The following is a 17,931-nucleotide window of genomic DNA, read 5'->3' as shown; positions in this document are numbered from 1 at the left end:
TAAATGAATCTAAAACAAATAAACAAACATGGAATTCAAACCAAACTCTATAAATTTAAAGCTATACCCAATATATATGTGGAAAGAAAAAAAGAAAGCCAAAATCCTTTTACATTTCTGAAAGCAGAGAATCTGAGTTCCTTCACTAAACTGAGACCATGGAATATGTTTGCTGTGTTCCATTGTACAATGGATACAGACTTTCTAAAGGCATGTCACTTGATGTACATCCAGATGAGCTCCAGGCAACAGACATTTCTCATTCTTTGGGTAAGCAATAGTAACACATAATATGAATATTTTAACTGTTTCTGAAGTAACTAGAAGGAAACCCCACATACAGATTTTTCTGTAATCTAGCAAACCCATTTTTTTTTCTGGTTCTTTTCCCCTTTTCTTCAGCCTAAAGTAGTAAAAAATATTGTCATTTTTATTAATATCTTGCTATTTGTTAAACTTCCCCTAAAAACTTCAAAGTAGCTGGGCACCTGGGTAGCTCAGTGGTTAAGTGTGCCTTCCCCTCAGGTCATGATCACGGGATTCTGGGTTCAAGTTCCACATCAGGCTCCTCGCGGGGAATCTTCTTCTCCCTCTGCCTATGTCTCTGCCTCTCTGTGTGTCTCCCATGAGTAAATAAATAAAATCTTTGAAAATTTTCAAATTAGGGATCCCTGGGTGGCGCAGCGGTTTGGCGCCTGCCTTTGGCCCAGGGCGCGATCCTGGAGACCCGGGATCGAATCCCACGTCGGGCTCCCGGTGCATGGAGCCTGCTTCTCCCTCTGCCTGTGTCTCTGCCCCTCTCTCTCTCTCTCTCTCTCTCTCTCTCTGTCTCTCATGAATAAATAAATAAAATCTTAAAAAAAAATTTTTTTTCAAATTAGACCACCTTGTAATATTAGATTGGGATTTCCAAAGTCGTTATATTTATACTCATACTTAATATTTCACATACCCTATAACTTTCTCACTGTGTGTATTATTTATTGCCTCTTTATCTTTCCACCACAGACACATAGAAATATAAGCTCCATGAAGGTAGAGAATTTTGTCTTTGGCTCACTGAGGTATTCTAGTGCCTAGAATATAGCATGTGACTTGTAGTAGACAGTAAATTTTTTAAAGATTTTTTTTAACATTTTATTTATTTATTCATGAGAGACACACACAGAGAGAGAGGCAGAGACACAGGCAGAGGGAGAAGCAGGCTCCACGCAGGAAGGCCAACACAGGACCCGATCCCGGGACCCCAGGATCACACCCTGGGCTGAAGGCAGGCACTAAACTGCTAAGCCACCCGGGCTGCCCAAAGATTTTATTTTTAAGTGATCTGTACACCCAATGTGGGGCTCAAACTCACAACCCTGAGGTCAAAACTCCCATGCACTACCGAGCGAGCCAACCAGGCACCCACTCAGTAAATTTGAGTTTTTTTGGGATTTCATTAATTTGGGATACCTGAGTGGCTCAGTGGTTGAACATCTGCTTTTGGCTCAGGTTGTGATCCTGGGATCTTGGGATTAAGTCCCACATCAGGCTTCCTGCAGGAAGCCTACTTCTCCCTTTGCCTATGTCTCTGCCTCTCTCTGTTGTCTCTTATGAATAAATAAATAAAAATCTTAAAAGAATTAGTTTGAGGGAAAGAAAGAGAGTATGCACAAGCGTGAGCAGGGAAAGGGGTAGGGGAGAGAGACTCTCAAGCAGACGTTGTGCTAAGTGCAGGGCCCTATGCAGGGCTCAATCCCACAGTGCTTATTAGATCATGACCCAAGCTGAAACCAAGAGTCAGATGCTCAACTGACTGAGCCACCCCGGCACCCCACCCTACTAATAAATAAATTTTTAATAAATGAATATAAGATTTTTCATTCTATTGAAGGACCTTATTTTATAAATAGTTTCTTCTTTGTTCATTCTGGCACTGTTAGTTTCCTACGCCCATATCTTTTTTTTTTTTTTTTTCCTACTCAACCCTTTCCTCTACACACATGGTTGAGTGGGCTATTTGGTGGTCTGTGGTTTTTGTTTACTTGGTAGAATCTCCACTCTGACCTCTAGCCCGAATGACTCTGAGATGAGACATATGTTCTTAAATATCTGACACATTTATGTCTTACCCAGCACAGTGAATTTTCAAGCTGTTACATATAAAAAGAAAGTCAAAGTCTTGTTTTGTTTTCAAGCAATGGAATTATGCAATTATCTGGGCTTTGGCTTATTTTCAATGTTAGGAAATTATGGTAGGGAAAACTCATGGTGGTGAAATCACTGAGAGACAAAACTATTAGCTCTAATTCTTAGTGAAAGATTTATAGCTCCAATGGCTGGCTTTTATAGAAACTAGAAGGATCCCTATATATTAATGCTTTTCTCCCTAAATAATCTGTAATAATTGTCTTGTTAGTTTCATAATCTTCATACACCATGTGTATAACTGTTTATGAAATCATCATCCATCTTGTAACTATTTTTAACATCTATATGTGCTTTTTTTCATAAGATAGGTAGTATCTTTTTAAAATTGTTACATAAACAGGGACAACTGGGTGGCTTGGTTGGTTGAGCATCTGCCTTTGACTCAAGTCATGATCCCAGCATCCTGGTATTGAGCCCACATTGGCCTCCCCGTTTGGTGGGGAGTCTGCTTCTGCTTCTTCCTCTTCCCTTCCCCCTGCTTATGCTCTCTCTGTCAAATAAATAAAATAATACATACATACATACATACATACATACATACTTTTAAAAAATAATTGGGGCAGCCGCGGTGGCACAGCAGTTTAGCGCTGCCTGCAGCCCAGGTCATGATCCTGGAGACCTGGGATCGAGTCCCACATCAGCCTCCCTGCATGGAGCCTGCTTCTCCCTCTGCCTGTGTCTCTGCCTCTCTCTCTCTGTGTCTCTCATGAATAAATAAATAATAAAATAATAATAATAATAATAAATAATTGAGTTGGGACCCCTGGGTGGCTCAGTGGTTGAGCATCTGCCTTCGGCTCAGGGCATGATCCTGGAGTCCTGGGATCGAGTCCCACATTAGGCTCCCTCCATGGAGCCTGCTTCCCGCTCTGCCTGTGTCTCTGCCTCTCATGAATAAATAAATAAAATCTTTAAAATAAATAAATAAATACATAAATAAATAAATAAATAATTGAGTTGAGGATATTTGCTACCTGTTAGCACTAAATGCATCTTTATTTATAACTAAAGTATCAGCATCTTTACTTAATGGAGAGTACTGGGGCACATGGGTGGCTCATTTGGTTAAGCTTTTGCCTTCAGCTCAGGTCATGGTCTCAGAGTCCAGGGATCGAGCCCCACATCTGGCTCCTTACTCAGCGGGGAATCTGCCTCTCCCTCTCCTTCAGCCCCTACCCCCTGCTTGTGCACACACACTCTCTCTTCTCTCAAATAAATAAATCTTTAAAAAAAAAAAAAGGAGAGTACTTCAGTAGCACCAAATTGAAAATGACCCAATTCTGATAATGATTCTCAGTAACCCATTGATGCTTTTGCTTGTACATAAGCCTAAAAGTCAGGGTCTGAGAATGAAACTTTTGTAATAACTTCTATAAACTCTCAACGAAGGATGTACAGGCTTTTCAGGATCCTCTGGATTAGATTTAGCCCAGACCCATGTCCTCAGTTTGACCAGCTTTAATTTTGGTAATGGCTGTGTGGGAACCCATGACTTCAGTTTGTATACTCCACTCTAAGATCCATAGTACATGTGGAATGTCCACCCAGCCTTGGGTTTCATGACTCACATTTTTCCTTCAGACATAGTCATGTATCCTGTAAGACTTGATTCGTGCTTAAGGAAAAACATCTTTAAAATACAAAGTAGGTAGCATTTGCAAGGCAAGTGGTGTTTTTGTATTTTTTTTTTTTTAAGAATTTTAAAAATTGTATTTGGAGCAGCACCTCGGCTTTTTAGACTCTTAACAGATTATTAATTTATATTGAGGTTTTCTGATAACAGATACTTATTTTAACTGGTATTTTCTCTACAGAAAATCTTCGTTATAATAACATTCAGCAAACACATAGTGGAGCAGATGGTGGCTTTCATTGGGTGAGTAATTATTTGTGGGTTAATATTAATGTCATCACTGTTCAAATAGAAGAAAATGTATAAAAAATTTTATTGGGACAGAATTTTTCTGATACCTTTTTATTTTTTGAGGAGAAATCTTTTGCCCTGTTATTAGTTAAATTGAAGACTTTCTTACCCTACAGCAGGGAAAGATGAAATTTAAATATCCTTATTTTAGATTTTTAATTAAATGTTAATTTAAAGTCATAGAATTCTTGATTTAAAAAAAGCTTTGAAGTTTGAGACTGTTGCTCCTCCAAAAAAATAAGAAATCCTCTTTATATAAAAGACATGTGTGTATTATTACAGTTTAATTGTGCTTTAGTACAATGCTATGATTTTTAGCCAAAATTGGATGCCAGATACACAGTTGCATTTAATTTAAATATAAATCTTACATAAAAATCAATATTTTGTTAAGTAAGGCATGATAAGATGGTATATTACAAAATATGTCAGTTATGAACCCTATTACTTCACTAGAGAAAAAAATCGGCCATTTTAAAAGACTAGACTATCCAAAGCTTTTATTTTTGTGTTTATAGTTGTGAGTAAAGTCATTTACAATTTATGCTTTAAATGGTAATGTCACATACTTGTGGAGTACCTTGATAAAACAGTAGACCCTTTGGTTAGTCAAATTAATTATCAACTAGAATGGGAATACTGTCAGATAATGAAACTTTTTTATGTATTTTTTTTTTATTCAATGTTTATAGGTGAGAGGTTTTCTTTTCCTTAATAGTTTAACTGGTCAAGGGCACCTGGCTGGCTCAGTCCATAGAGCTGGCAACTCTTGATCTCTGGGTTGTGAGTTTGAGCCCCACATCAGGTGTAGGGATTAGTTAAAAATAAAATCTTAAAAAAGATTAACTGCCCAATGGTAGAAAGTACTCTTTATGTAATTTTACCATAAATCTTTATCTCAAAAGCCATTTATAAAACAAAACTTCTGGGGATGCCTGGGTGGCTCAGTGGTTAAGCATCTGCCTTTGGCCCAGGACATGATCCTGGAGTCCGGGGATCGAGTCCCACATCAGGCTCCCTGCATGGAGCCTGCTTCTCTCTCTGCCTCTCTCTCTCTGTGTCTCTCGTGAATAAATAAAATCTTTAAAAAAAAAAATTAAAAATTAAAACACTTATGAAAATTTTTGCTATTTTAAAAAAATTGCCATTTGGAAGTGAGTTCATGAGTATTAGTTTTATTCTTTAAACCGTGTATTTTATATATATATATATATATACGTATATGTATATATTCTCTTCTATATATGATATATTTTACAATAAAATAGTATTTAATATTTTCTATTATGGTTTTAATATAATAGTTGAAGAAAAACATATTTTTGAGAATATACTCAGATACTTAGTGGGGCCAGTTACTGGTTTTATTACTTCCTAATCTTCTGATTATAAATGTGGATTATAGCTTGTCCATTAAAATGTAATTACTCTAGTTTTTTGTTCTCTGGATCCTTACAAATAACTGGTTTATAAGTTACCATACATCACATTCAGAAACCAAGCAGAAATATTCTTTTTCCTTATTTTTAAATACAAAGAAGACATTTCATCTGTTTTTAGAGCTATTATTCCACCTCTAGAATTCCAAAGGGCCTAGAGCTGAGTACTACACAAACCCAGAAGTTACCTGGGTGACTGTGGATGTAGCACTATACCTTCTTCCCTTCTCCTGTCCCAAAGCTGAGCATTTGTAAAAGGAAGTTTTTCCAGGCACGTAGCAGCTCTATCCATTGGGGCATCCCACTCTTGATTTGGCTCAGGTCATGATCTCCAGTGTCATGGGATCAAGCCTCCCAGTGGATTTCATGCTCAGCAGGGAGTCTGCTTAAAGATTCTCTACCTCTGCCCCTTCCCCCCACTTGCTTACATGTGCATGCACACTCTATATATACAATAAACAATAAATTAATCTTTAAAAGGGGGGCAGTTTTTCAGCATTTTATACATACTCACTACCACTATCTTCTGTGTCCCCAGCCTTTGGAGTTTCTAAAAAGCTAGATTAGGTAACTACCTATCTTATCTACACACATCAAGTTACATTCCCTTCCACTCTGTTCTCCATACTGCAGTTAGTAACATTTTAAAAATATTAATCTGAAAAAGAATAAATAAGTAGATAAAAAAAATAAAAATATTAATCTGAGTATGTCACTGCCACCGTCCTTACCTCCAGCTCCTCATATTCTTAAAACCCTTTACTTCGTTTTTTTTTTTTTTACTTTCTTAAGATAAAGCTAAAATACTGTCTAGAGAGCCTTCTATGATATATTGCATATAATTTTCTTTTCTTGAGTCTTCCATCAGTGGTCTTTACTTGCTTGTGGTTTTTCCTTTGCCTAGTTCAGGGTTTCTTAACCTTTGCACTATTGACATTTTCAGCCAGCTAGTTCTTTGTTGTGGGAGAGTATTCTATGCATTGTAAGATACTTAATTGCATCCTGTCCTCTTACTCACTAGATGGTAGTAGTATCTCCTAGCCATGACAATCAAAAATGTCTGCAGACATTACCAAATATCCTAATGCACTTATGCCTCCACTACCTCCACCAAACCCACTGAGAATCATTGGCCCAGATAATGCCATTCATTCATTCATTCATTCACTCATTCATTCATTTATTCATTTTAAGTGGGTTCCATGCCCAGCACAGAACCCAACACAGGGTTTGAACTCACGGCCCTGCGATCAAGACCTGAACTGAGGGGATCCCTGGGCGGCTCTGCGGTTTAGCGCCTGCCTTTGGCCCAGAGCATGATCATGGAGTCCCAGGATCAAGTCCCGCGTTGGGCTCCCTGCGTGGGCCTGCTTCTCCCTCTGCCTGTGTCTCTGGCCCACCCTCCTCTCTCTCTCTCTCTATCATGAATAAATAAATAAAATCTTAAAAAAAAAAAAAAAAGACCTGAGTTGAGATCAAGAGTCAGATGCTTAACCAACTGAACCATCCAGGCACCCCTATATAACATCCTTTAGATTTCAACTATTATATTAACAAAATGCCTTCCCTAACTGAAATCAGATATCCTTTTTTCTAGGGACATCTGTTCATAGCAGTATGTACTACATGCATTGACCGTTGTGTTTTTACATTTATGTTTGAGGGTATGTGATTATTATATTGTATCTATAGCACCTAGCATGATAAATATATAATGGATATAGTGAACACAGGGTGCCCATGTAAAGATCTGGCTGATAGGAATTAGCATATCATTTCATAGCCCAGAATCTTCTGTTTTCTCAGCCTTTGGAGTTTCTCAAGTTATATAATTTATCTACAGTAAACAGAAATAATAGGATCTTTATAATCTTAGGCCAACAAATTAAAGTTAGAATTTCCTTTTTTTTTTTTAAGATTTTATTTATTTATTCATGAGAGAACAGAGAGAGAGGCAGAGACACAGGCAGAGGGAGCAGCAGACTCCATCCGCAGGGAGCCCCATGCGGGACGCGATCCTGGGACTCCAGGATCACACCCTGGGATGAAGGCAGGAGCCACCGCTGAGCCACCCAGGGATCCCCTAAAGTTAGAATTTCTTATGGTTTTCAAAAGTAGTTATTTCTTACCTTTAATATCTCATCTAGCACAGCCTTCAAAAAAATCTAGTGGTGGGCAGCCCAGGTAGCTCAGCGGTTTAGCACCACCTTCACCCCAGGGTGTGATCCTGGAGACCTGGGATCAAGTCCCATGTCAGGCTCCCTGCATGGAGCCTGCTTCTCCCTCTGCCTGTGTCTCCCTCTGCCTTTGTCTTTGCCTCTCTCTCTGTGTGTCTCTCATGAATAAATAGACAAAATATTTTTTAAAAATCTAGTGGTTCTTTTTTTTTTTTTTTTTAAGATTTCATTTTTAAGTAATATCTATACCCAACATGGAGCTTGAACTCACAACCTCAGGATCAAAAGTTGTATGTTCCTCCAAATAAACCAGCCAGTGGCCCAGTGATTCTTCCTTCTTTCTTTTCTTTTTTTTTTTTTTTAAGAATTTATTTATTTATTTATTTATTTATTTGAGAGAGAGCATGAGCAAGGGGAGGGCCAGAGGGAGAAGCAGGCTCCCACTGAGCAGGGATCCCGATGCAAGGTTCCATTCCAGGACCCAGGGATCATGACCTCAACCTAAAGCAGATGTTCAACCAACTGACAGCTGAGCCACCCAGGTGCCCCTGATTCTTCCTTCTTAAAGATGGTTTTGCATAAAGTTATCCTAAGATATTCAAGACCTGCTAGAATCCAATCTTTATTGAATTAAAGGGGTGGTATTATATATATTTTTTAAGATTTTATTTATTCATGAGAGATACAGAGAAACAGAGACACAGGCAGAGGGAGAAGCAGGCTCCACGCAGGGAGCCCAATATAGGACTCGATCCTGGGAATCTGGGATTATGCCCCGAGCCAAAGGCAGACACTCAACCACTGAGCCACCCAGGCATCCAGTGGTATCATATTTTTAAAATTGTTTTCAGGAGATAGATACTGGAATGTCTTGATATCCTCATCTTTTCCCCAGTGTTATCCACAGGGATTATCTCATCAACTTCTTTTCTAGATAATGTATTAAACAGTATAATCAGACTTAGCAGATGATAATAATTCTTTATTACCAGATACCAATCGGTATATTTTTCATATCTGTCAGGAAAAAATGATCTTTTAATCAAATACTCCAGTTGTGCTTGACATGATTTGTTTTCCCATATTTTGAAGTAGGAAATGCTTTTAAATACAAGTGTTCAAATGGAAGTACCTAAGTGACTTGGTTGGTTAAGCATCTGCCTTCGGCTCAGGTCATGATTCCAGGGTCCTGGGATTGAGTCCTGCATCAGGCTCCCTGCTTGGTGGGGAGTCTGCTTCTCCCTCTACCCCCGTCCTCTGCTAGTGACTTCTCTCTGTCATACTCTCTCTTTCCCTCTCAAATAAATAAATAAAATCTTTTAAAAAATAAAACAACACAGGTATTCAAATGATAAATAGACTCACCAAGCCTAGACTAAAAATTAAAGTTCAATAAGGAGAATGAATTTTTAGTAGTCATAAATTTATTATTATATGTCATAATAAGTAGTTTAGCAATTTATTTCAGAAAAGAGAAGAAGTTAACTTGACTCCCTTGACCCATTGCTGAGTTGAACCGAAAATAGTACCTCTAGCTTGCTGTAATAATATTATCCTCTGATTGTTAGTTGTCTCTCTTTACACTATTAAACTATAAATCATTTAGCAGTTGATCAAACTAAACTAGTAAAGTTTGGAATATAGCCTTTTGAAGGATATTTTGAAGCTATATATAGTTTTATTTTTTATTATTATTATTATTTTAAAGATTTTATTTATTTATTCATGAGAGACACAGAGAGAGAGAGAGGCAGAGACACAGGCAGAGGGAGAAGCAGGCTCTATGCAGGGAGCCTGACGTGGGACTTGATCCCGGGTCTCCAGGATCATGCCCTGGGCTGAAGGCAGTGCTAAACCGCTGAGCCACCAGGGCTGCCCTATATATAGTTTTATATATATAAAAACAACTATGGGAGTGATGAGTTACAATTATAGAGAAAAAAAATCAAAAGACAAGACCAAAAAAAGCAACAACTCAAATTTAAAATGATGATATACTAAGACAAGGAAGAATGAAAAATGAACCCAAACAGTAAAGAAGAGCTAGGAAGTGGAATATGAATAGTGTGCATCGCCTTTGAACAAAATAAATTGAGATTTGAATATGAACTCTGCCCTAAACCAGTTCTTTAACTTCTCTCTGCATCTACTTCTATTTGCTCTTTTTTCAAATAATACATCTTTCTTTTTTAAAAAAAAAGATACAGAGAGCCTGGGTGGCTCAGTGGTTCAGCACTTGCCTTATGCCCAGGGCATGATCCTGGAGTCCCGGGATCTAGTCCCACGTCGGGCTCCCTGCATGGAGTGGAGCCTGCGTCTCCCTCTGCCTGTGTCTCTGCCTCTTTCTCTCTAGATCTCTCATGAATAAATAAATAAAATATTTTTAAAAAATAAAAAAAGATACATTTATTTATTTGAGTGAGTGAGCAGGAGGAGGGACAGAAGGAGAGAGAGAATCCCAAGCTGACCCCCCGCTGAGCACAGAGCCCACACAGGGCTCCTTCCCATAATCCTCAGATCATGACCTGAGCTGAAATCAAGAGTGAGATGCTTAACCTACTGAGCTATTCAGGCGCCCCTCAAACAGTATGTTTCTTTGGGTAGCATTTCTTCTTTAGTTCAGGAGGCAACTGACAACCTTTCCAACTTCCAAACAAACGGAAATGTCCTGTATAAAAATATTTTACAGTTTAGTTGAAACATACTCATATCAGTGATATAACATTCCAAGGCTTGTGGATTTTTAAAACGCCTTCAGTCTCAGTTTTTTGTTGCCTGTGGGTTTTTGTTTTGTTTTGTTTTTGCCTATGTTTTTAGTCTTATTTTCCAGTTTCTGTTGACTGTTAGAAAGGTAGACTGTTAAGTGACTATATTGTGTACTCTCAGGGAGGATTGAGGGAAAGCCTAAATCCTGACCTTTAACTAGGATGAAGTTTTGTTTTTTTTTTTAAGATTTTATTTATTTATTCATGAGAGACGCAGAGAGAGAGAGAGAGAGGCAGAGACACAGGCAGAGGGAGAAGCAGGCTCCACGCAGGGAGCCTGATGTGGGACTCGACCCCAGGTCTCCAGGATCATGCCCTGGACCGAAGGCAGGCACTAAACCACTGAGCCACCCAGGGATTCCCCTTTTTTAAAAAAAAATTATTTATTTATTCATCAGAGACCCAGAGAAAGAGAGAGAGAGGCAGAAACACAGGCAGAGGGAGAAAGGATGAAGTTTTTCATCAAAGATTGTACAAATAACTCTTGAGGATATTAATAATTATTTTTATTTTTTTAAACCGATCTTTGCATTTTTTAAAAGATTTTATTTATTTATTCATGAGAGAGAGAGAGAGAGAGAGACAGAGGCAGAGGCAGAGGCAGAGGGAGAAACAGGCTCCATGCAGGGAGCCAGACACCGGACACAATCCCAGGTCTCCAGGATCATGCCCTGGGCCGAAGGCGGCACTAAACCGCTGAGCCACCCGGCCTTCCCCAAGGATATCAATATTTAAATTAATTTATTTTTGTAAGTATTCTCTGCACCCATCGTGGGGTTCAGATTCACATCCCAGACCAAGAATCATATACTCTTCTGACTGAGCCAGCCCAGGTGCCTCAAGGATACTATTTTTTTTAACATAGCACTTTACATAGTTATTATTACTGTTTACTTCTAATTATAACTCTGTATGATGGATATTTTTCCCTCTTATTAATAAGGAAATGGGCTCTGAGTGGTTATAAATAACTCATTTATATAATTTCTACTTTAGTTTTTTTTTCATTGGAAGGGTATTATACTATATGTAGTCGTTTTACACTTTTCATTTATTATGTTACTAATATTATTATGTGTTGCTGAATATTATTCATTTTGGCTGCTGTATGTTATTCCATTGGGAATTATTTATCCATTTATCATCAATGAACATTTGGGGGCAGCCCAGGTGGCTCGGTGTTTCAGCGCCACCTTCCGCCCAGGGTGTGATCCTGGAGACGCAGGATCGAGTCCCATGTCTTGCTCCCTGCATGGAGCCTGCTTCTCTGCCTGTCTCTGCCTCTCTTTCTGTGTGTCTCTCATGAATAAATAAATAAAATCTTAAAAAAAAAAAAAAAAAAAGAAAAAGAAAAGAAAAGAAAGGGCAGCCCGGGTGGCTCAGCGGTTTAGTGCTGCCTTCAGCCCAGGGCGTGATCCTGGAAACCCGGGATCTAGTCCCACGTCGGGCTCCCCGCATGGAACCTGCTTTTCCTCTGCCTGCATCTCTGCCTCTCTCTGTGTGTGTCTCTCATGAATAAATAAATGAATAAAATCAGAAAGGAAAAGAAAGAAGAAAGAAAGAAAGAAAGAAAGAAAGAAGAGAGAGAGAGAGAGAGAGAGAGAGAGGAGAGAAAGAAAGAGGAGAAAAGCAAAGAAAAGAAAAGAAAAGAAAAGAAAAGAAAAGAAAAGAAAAGAAAAGAGAAAAGAAAAAAAGATAATTTTGCCTAGGACCAAATTTGGGCAAATTCTTACCTGTCAAACTGCTCACCGCCATCGCCCCACCCCCATATCTTGTGGTGCAGTTTAGTATTAATTTTACAGAGGTATGAATGCTATACTGATGACTGAAAGAAATATTCCTTTCCAGAGGGCTCTAGCCTTAATGTAACTAGGAAGTAGCCCAGCTAAATATAATACCCTAAGTATACCCTTGGCCTTTGGTATTTTTAGTACAGTATGTCATTGTATGACAGTCCTAAGATCGCAGAGAGAATGTAAGCTCTACCTTCAAAATTTACTGGGAATTTATAAGTAAATAGTTCCCTTCCCTTCCTTTTCTAATTATTATTAGAAATAATAATTGGTAGATTTATTACTTGGACAGTTCTGGAAAGCAATCGCTAATGTCATTAGGTTTTTTTGTTTTGTTTTGTTTTTATGATAGTCACACAGAGAGAGAGAGAGAAAGATAGGCAGAGACACAGGCAGAGGCACCGGGAGCCCGACGTGGGATTCGATCCTGGGTCTCCAGGATCGCGCCCTGGGCCAAAGGCAGGCGCCAAACTGCTGCGCCACCCAGGGATCCCTAATGTCATTAGGTTTAAGGAAAGGTATCTCTGTTATCTTTTCCTAAATCAAAGGGTTTGTCTAGTTATATACGGAAACCTGAACAGATGTAATGAATCAGTTTTGTAGTCTGAGAGATGTTAGAATACAGATAATAGTCTTGAGAAAAAGCCTTTTGGTTTATGGTATGTTTGGTAGAGGGACAGAGAAAGGTTCTGGGGAAAGAAAAAAAAAACAACAACAACTAGGCATGTAACAGAGTTTTTCACTATTTGGTGTCTTAGATTGAAATAAGTAAGGGAACAGAACCAAACAGAGAACTTCAGAGCTTGCTTACTTCTTGCTTGCTTGCTTGCTTTATAAGGTTTTATTTATTTATTTATTTATTTATTTATTTATTTATTTATTTATTTATTTATTTATGAGAGACCCAGAGAGAGAGAGGCAGAGATACCCGCAGAGGGACAAGCAGGGTCTATACAGGAAGCCTGATGTAGAACTTGATCCTGGGACTCCAGGATCACGCCCTGGGCCGAAGGCAGGCGCTAAACTGCTGAGCCACCCAGGGATCCCCAACTTCAGAGCTTTAAAGGCATTATATTTGTTTCATTTTTCTAAAATAAGATTTTAAATGAATTTTTATTTTAAAATTTCTCCAATGAGAGAGACCTGGACATATTTCTTAAAGAGCATGACCAAGTCTAACCTTAAAATCATGACTAAAATGACATGTTCCAGTTTTCTCACCAAATAGAGGATGAGAATTCCCAGAAAATAACATTAAGCATATGACTTGCAACAAACCATATGCAGAACATTGGCTCATTGTCAGGTTGCCAGGGTCTTATTGGAAGACAAAGTCCCTAGTTTTACCACACAGGAAAGTTTCCATAACTCAATCATTGAACTTGGGGAAGGGGGTTGGCTGGAGCAGGGACTTTTTACCAGATACAGAATGTTCCATACTCTTTGCTGTCTCCTGTTTCTGAGTTAACTTGATGTTTGACCTCAGAGTGGACTTGCCTGTGGCAAGAGAGATCGTTTTAACCAGTGAGTAATTAAGTGCTTGAATCTTAACAATGTTTCTTGTTTCTTACTCTATAACAAGTGGTCAGAATGAGCTATGTTTGCCTGGACTTTCTTCTACAGAAAGAAAATCTATTCTTTCATTTTAAAATATAAAATGGTTAATGTAGTTGATTCTTTTTTACTTTGATCACTAATAAAATAATCAGAAAAGGTTATGGGAGTATAGAATACAAATATTTGTATTAACTGAAGAAAGATACACTAAGTTTTTTTGTTTTTTTAAAGATTTCGTTTGTTTATTTATTCATAGAGACACACAGAGAGAGAGAAAGAGGCAGAGACACAGGCAGAGGGAGAAGCAGGCTCCATTCAGGGAACCTGACGTGGGACTCAATCCGGGGTCTCCAGGATCACACCCCAGGCTACAGGCCCTGCTAAACCCCTGCGTCCACCAGAGCTGCCCGATACACTAAGTTTTAACACCCTAGCTGCTGAGACTCAGTCGTATACACTAACTTTAGCATAATCTGCAGTTTAGGTGGAAAACTCCTGCCTTTTCATGTCCTCTTCCTATAGTTTCTTATTTTCTCTTTTGACACTTTAACTCTTCTATATTTTTGTTGGAGATATTGTGAGGCAGCATAGCTAATGGATAAAACAGGAACTCCGAAGTTAGACTATATGAGAAATTGTCATTGTACTGGAAGTTACTACTGCCCATAATTATATAATAATAATGCCCATTCAACATTTCTGTAGAATGATGAAAACTAAAACTGAACTATATTGTATTACATAAAATTGTTGGTTAAAGGAAAAGGTAGGTCAAGGTCATGTCTGACACTTTTTAAGTGTTCTGTAAATATTTGTCAACTAAATGAATTAATTCATTATTAGGAGAGACGAGACGTCTGTGTATTTTTAGGCTGAGGGAAAGACTTTAGTAAAGAACTAGAGATGGAAAATAGAAATGAAAAAAGGAAAGGATGTGGATTGGAAATTAACATTTAGTAAGAACCTGCTAGGCAAGGGGATCCCTGGGTGGCTCAGCAGTTTAGTGCCGGCCTTCGGCCCCAGCCATGATCCTGGAGTCCCCGGATCGAGTCCCACATTGGATTCCCTGCATGGAGCCTGCTGGCTCCTGCTGTTCAAGTCTACATTCTGATTTGAGGTTTTGTTTTCAAAAATGTCCCTTTAGTGATTGCATAATTCAAAGAGTAGCTGCTAATTATAAGGAGATTTTACCTCCATTCCGACTTTGATAGAAAACAGTTCTAAATGTTCAAAAGCAAGAGCAATTGCAAATTCTTTTTTTAAAAGACGTCTGTGATGGAAATATGTTGTGAGCCAGTAGCAACAATACACCTGATGTTTCTAGATAAAGCAGTGGTCTTCCTTCTACCCAGCTGCTTAGAAACTGATGGTGTCATATGTTTATAATACCACTGAGCACACAATGGACCAACTTTGAGTACAAAAGAGGTTTTAATCATTTGAAAGAGACACAGATGTGTATGAAATTCAAGATGTTTTAATTCCAAATCCTGAGGTTGAATCACCACGAATTTCACACAGTGCCGGAGATTATCAACCCAAACTTTTGTATCTGAGGAAGCCCTGGATTTGTTAATGTAGTACATAATTTTCATTTTGGCTTTATTTTCTGTTGGGTACTCTTTCTTTCAAGATCCTAAGATATAAAGGAATTTGGCTCGGGTGGGCTACCACATTTCAGATCCAAAAGCAAGTAGAATACATCGTTAACAATTTTTTCTTGTAATATTAGCTTCAAAGATTCAGATTCTCCATTCAGTTATGTGGGAAAATTAATAACCCTCTCATTCCAGTCTTACAGAATTATGGGATCCCATTTTTATTAGTTTAAATATATAAGTTGATTTGCAATTAGCACCAGTTCATTTACTTGTCATATTCCTGGGTTAATTAAGTACCAATTTGTTTCTTTTTTTCTTTCTCTAAAATCTGAGAACTGGAAGGCTATAAATATTAATGAAGGTCAGCACGATGGCCTTTAGCTTCTTCAGAATGATTGCATGATAAACTACACTCCTCCTTCCTCTCTTCTCCAGAACAATCTACCTTATGAGGAGACAGTTTCATTTGGAGAGCAATCTATCATTGTTGAATCAGGCCTGGAGTCTGAGATCCATTCTGAGTCACTATGAATAGAGCTCTAGTATTGGTTGGGCCCCAGGGAAACTGGTGGTTAAATACTGTGAGAATCTTTATCAGACAGGAAATGACAACTCATTAAAATACTAACCGTTAAGCCTGTTTAGATCACTGCGTGGGGGGGGGGGGGGGGGGTGACGGACAACTTAACTCTGTAGTGTTTGACTAAAATGTGCACATTTCTGGAAACAAGATTATAAGACTGTTACCAAGAAAGGGAATTAATTGCTAGAGCGCCTTGCTGGCTTAGTCAGTGGAGCATGAGACTCTTGATCTTCAGAGTCATGTTTGAGCACCATTTTGGGAGTAGAATTTACTTAAAAAAAAAAAAAGTTAAAAATTAAAAAATTTAAAAGGAATTGCAGGACACCTGGGTGGCTCAGTGGTTGAGCAGTTGAGCGTCTGCCTTTGGCCCAGGGCATGATCCTGGAGTCCTGGGATTGAGTTCCACATCAGGCTCCCTTCATTGGAGCCTGCTTCTCTCTCTGCCTGTGTCTCTGCCTCTTCTGTGTGTCTCTTATTAATGAATAAATAAAATCTTAAAAAAAAAAGGAATTGCTAGTCCCATCATCTTCTTGAACTTTCAGCATGCTATCGTTGCCTCTTATGTACAGAAGACAATACCAGCCTGTAAAGGGGGAGTGGGATGGGAAAGAGCTTTTACTTTATCCCTGAACATATATCCTACTAGTGCCTTCATTGTAAAATTCAGTCTCTTTAGCAGAAAAATCTGTTGGCTTGAGTCTAAGAGACAATTTTCCATATAATAATAGGGCTCTCTACTCCTATCCTTCTAGGCCAAATTTCAGTTGATAGAATTCCCTGGAGTTACAGGATAAATCTGATTTATTGATTTATATATGGTGATCCTCACCCAATCAAGAAAATTCTGAAGACCCTGATATTCATTTGAAATATAATTATGTTCTAACTGAGGGCACAGGGTTTCAGTCTCTCAAGGTTTGGCTATCTAGATTCTTAAAGGCCATCTTTATAAATGACCATTAGAAGTCTGAGCAAAAAAAGACATCCAGTCTGCATCTTTGTAGAAATAGGTTTTTTTCTTTCTGATATATTACCCAACAGCACAGCATTGAATTGGTCTGCTAACTATACCTTTTAGGAATAAGGTAAAAAAAAAAAAAAAAGTTTTTTTAAGATTTTATTTATTTATTCCTGAGAGAGAGACAGAGAGAGAGAGAGAGAGAGAGAGAGAGGCAGAGACACGGGCAAAGGGAGAAGCAGGCTCCATGCAGGGAGCCCGATGCGGGACTTGATCCTGGGACTCCAGAATCACGCCCTGGGCTGAAGGCAGGCTCTAAACCGCTGAGCCACCCAGGGATCCCCAGGTAAAATGTTTATACCTCTTGAAGTTTAGCTTCATGGTCTACACAGTGGTCTCCACCATTGGAATGGTACTAAAGTAAAATAACTTTTTTTTTTTTTTTAGAACTTCTATTTATATTTACTTTCATCTTTGTTATTTTCTTTTTGTGTGTATTTTTTGTTAGGGATATAACATAGTAGCACATAGATACACAGTTTATATGACTATATACATATGGAGGATGGCTCCCTCAGGCCACATGTCAGAAAATCACACCTCATGGAGTACAAAAATGGGCTAGGGGAACAGTGGGAGTTCCACAATACAAAAGGGATTTACAGAGAGCCTTTTGCAATTGATTGTTTTTCCTGTGCCTCATTAATCAGATTTATAATTCCTAATTTTAACTAAACTAACCCTCATAAAACAGACAAGTGACTTTAAAAGTTTACTATAAAGAAACAGTTGAAGGAAGAGAGTAGTAATAGTATAGTCACAAGAAACCATAAAAAAGTTGTAGCATTAACATATAACCTGTTCCTAGTATACATGTCTATAGAAATCAGCAAACACATGTAGAAATTATTACTTTTAATCAAGGACAAATGTGTAATATC

At 38.3% G+C, this 17,931-nt stretch overlaps 1 protein-coding gene across 3 annotated transcripts in view; it reads left to right on the top strand.

Annotated features, from left to right (window-relative positions):
* Window positions 1-17,931, top strand: part of VMP1 (vacuole membrane protein 1) — a 143,243-nt gene that overhangs the window by 113,339 nt on the left and 11,973 nt on the right. For all 3 annotated transcript variants that reach the window (XM_041724820.1, XM_041724818.1, XM_041724819.1), the window contains one exon: window positions 4,008-4,069. In XM_041724820.1, coding sequence (XP_041580754.1) covers window positions 4,008-4,069 — 62 coding nt within the window. The remainder of the gene's footprint in view (window positions 1-4,007; window positions 4,070-17,931) is intronic.

This window comes from Vulpes lagopus, chromosome 12 (genome assembly GCF_018345385.1).
Source record: "Vulpes lagopus strain Blue_001 chromosome 12, ASM1834538v1, whole genome shotgun sequence".
Lineage (NCBI taxonomy): Eukaryota > Metazoa > Chordata > Mammalia > Carnivora > Canidae > Vulpes > Vulpes lagopus.
Note: the sequence above shows the minus strand (reverse complement) of the source record. Positions and strands in the feature narration are given on the sequence as shown.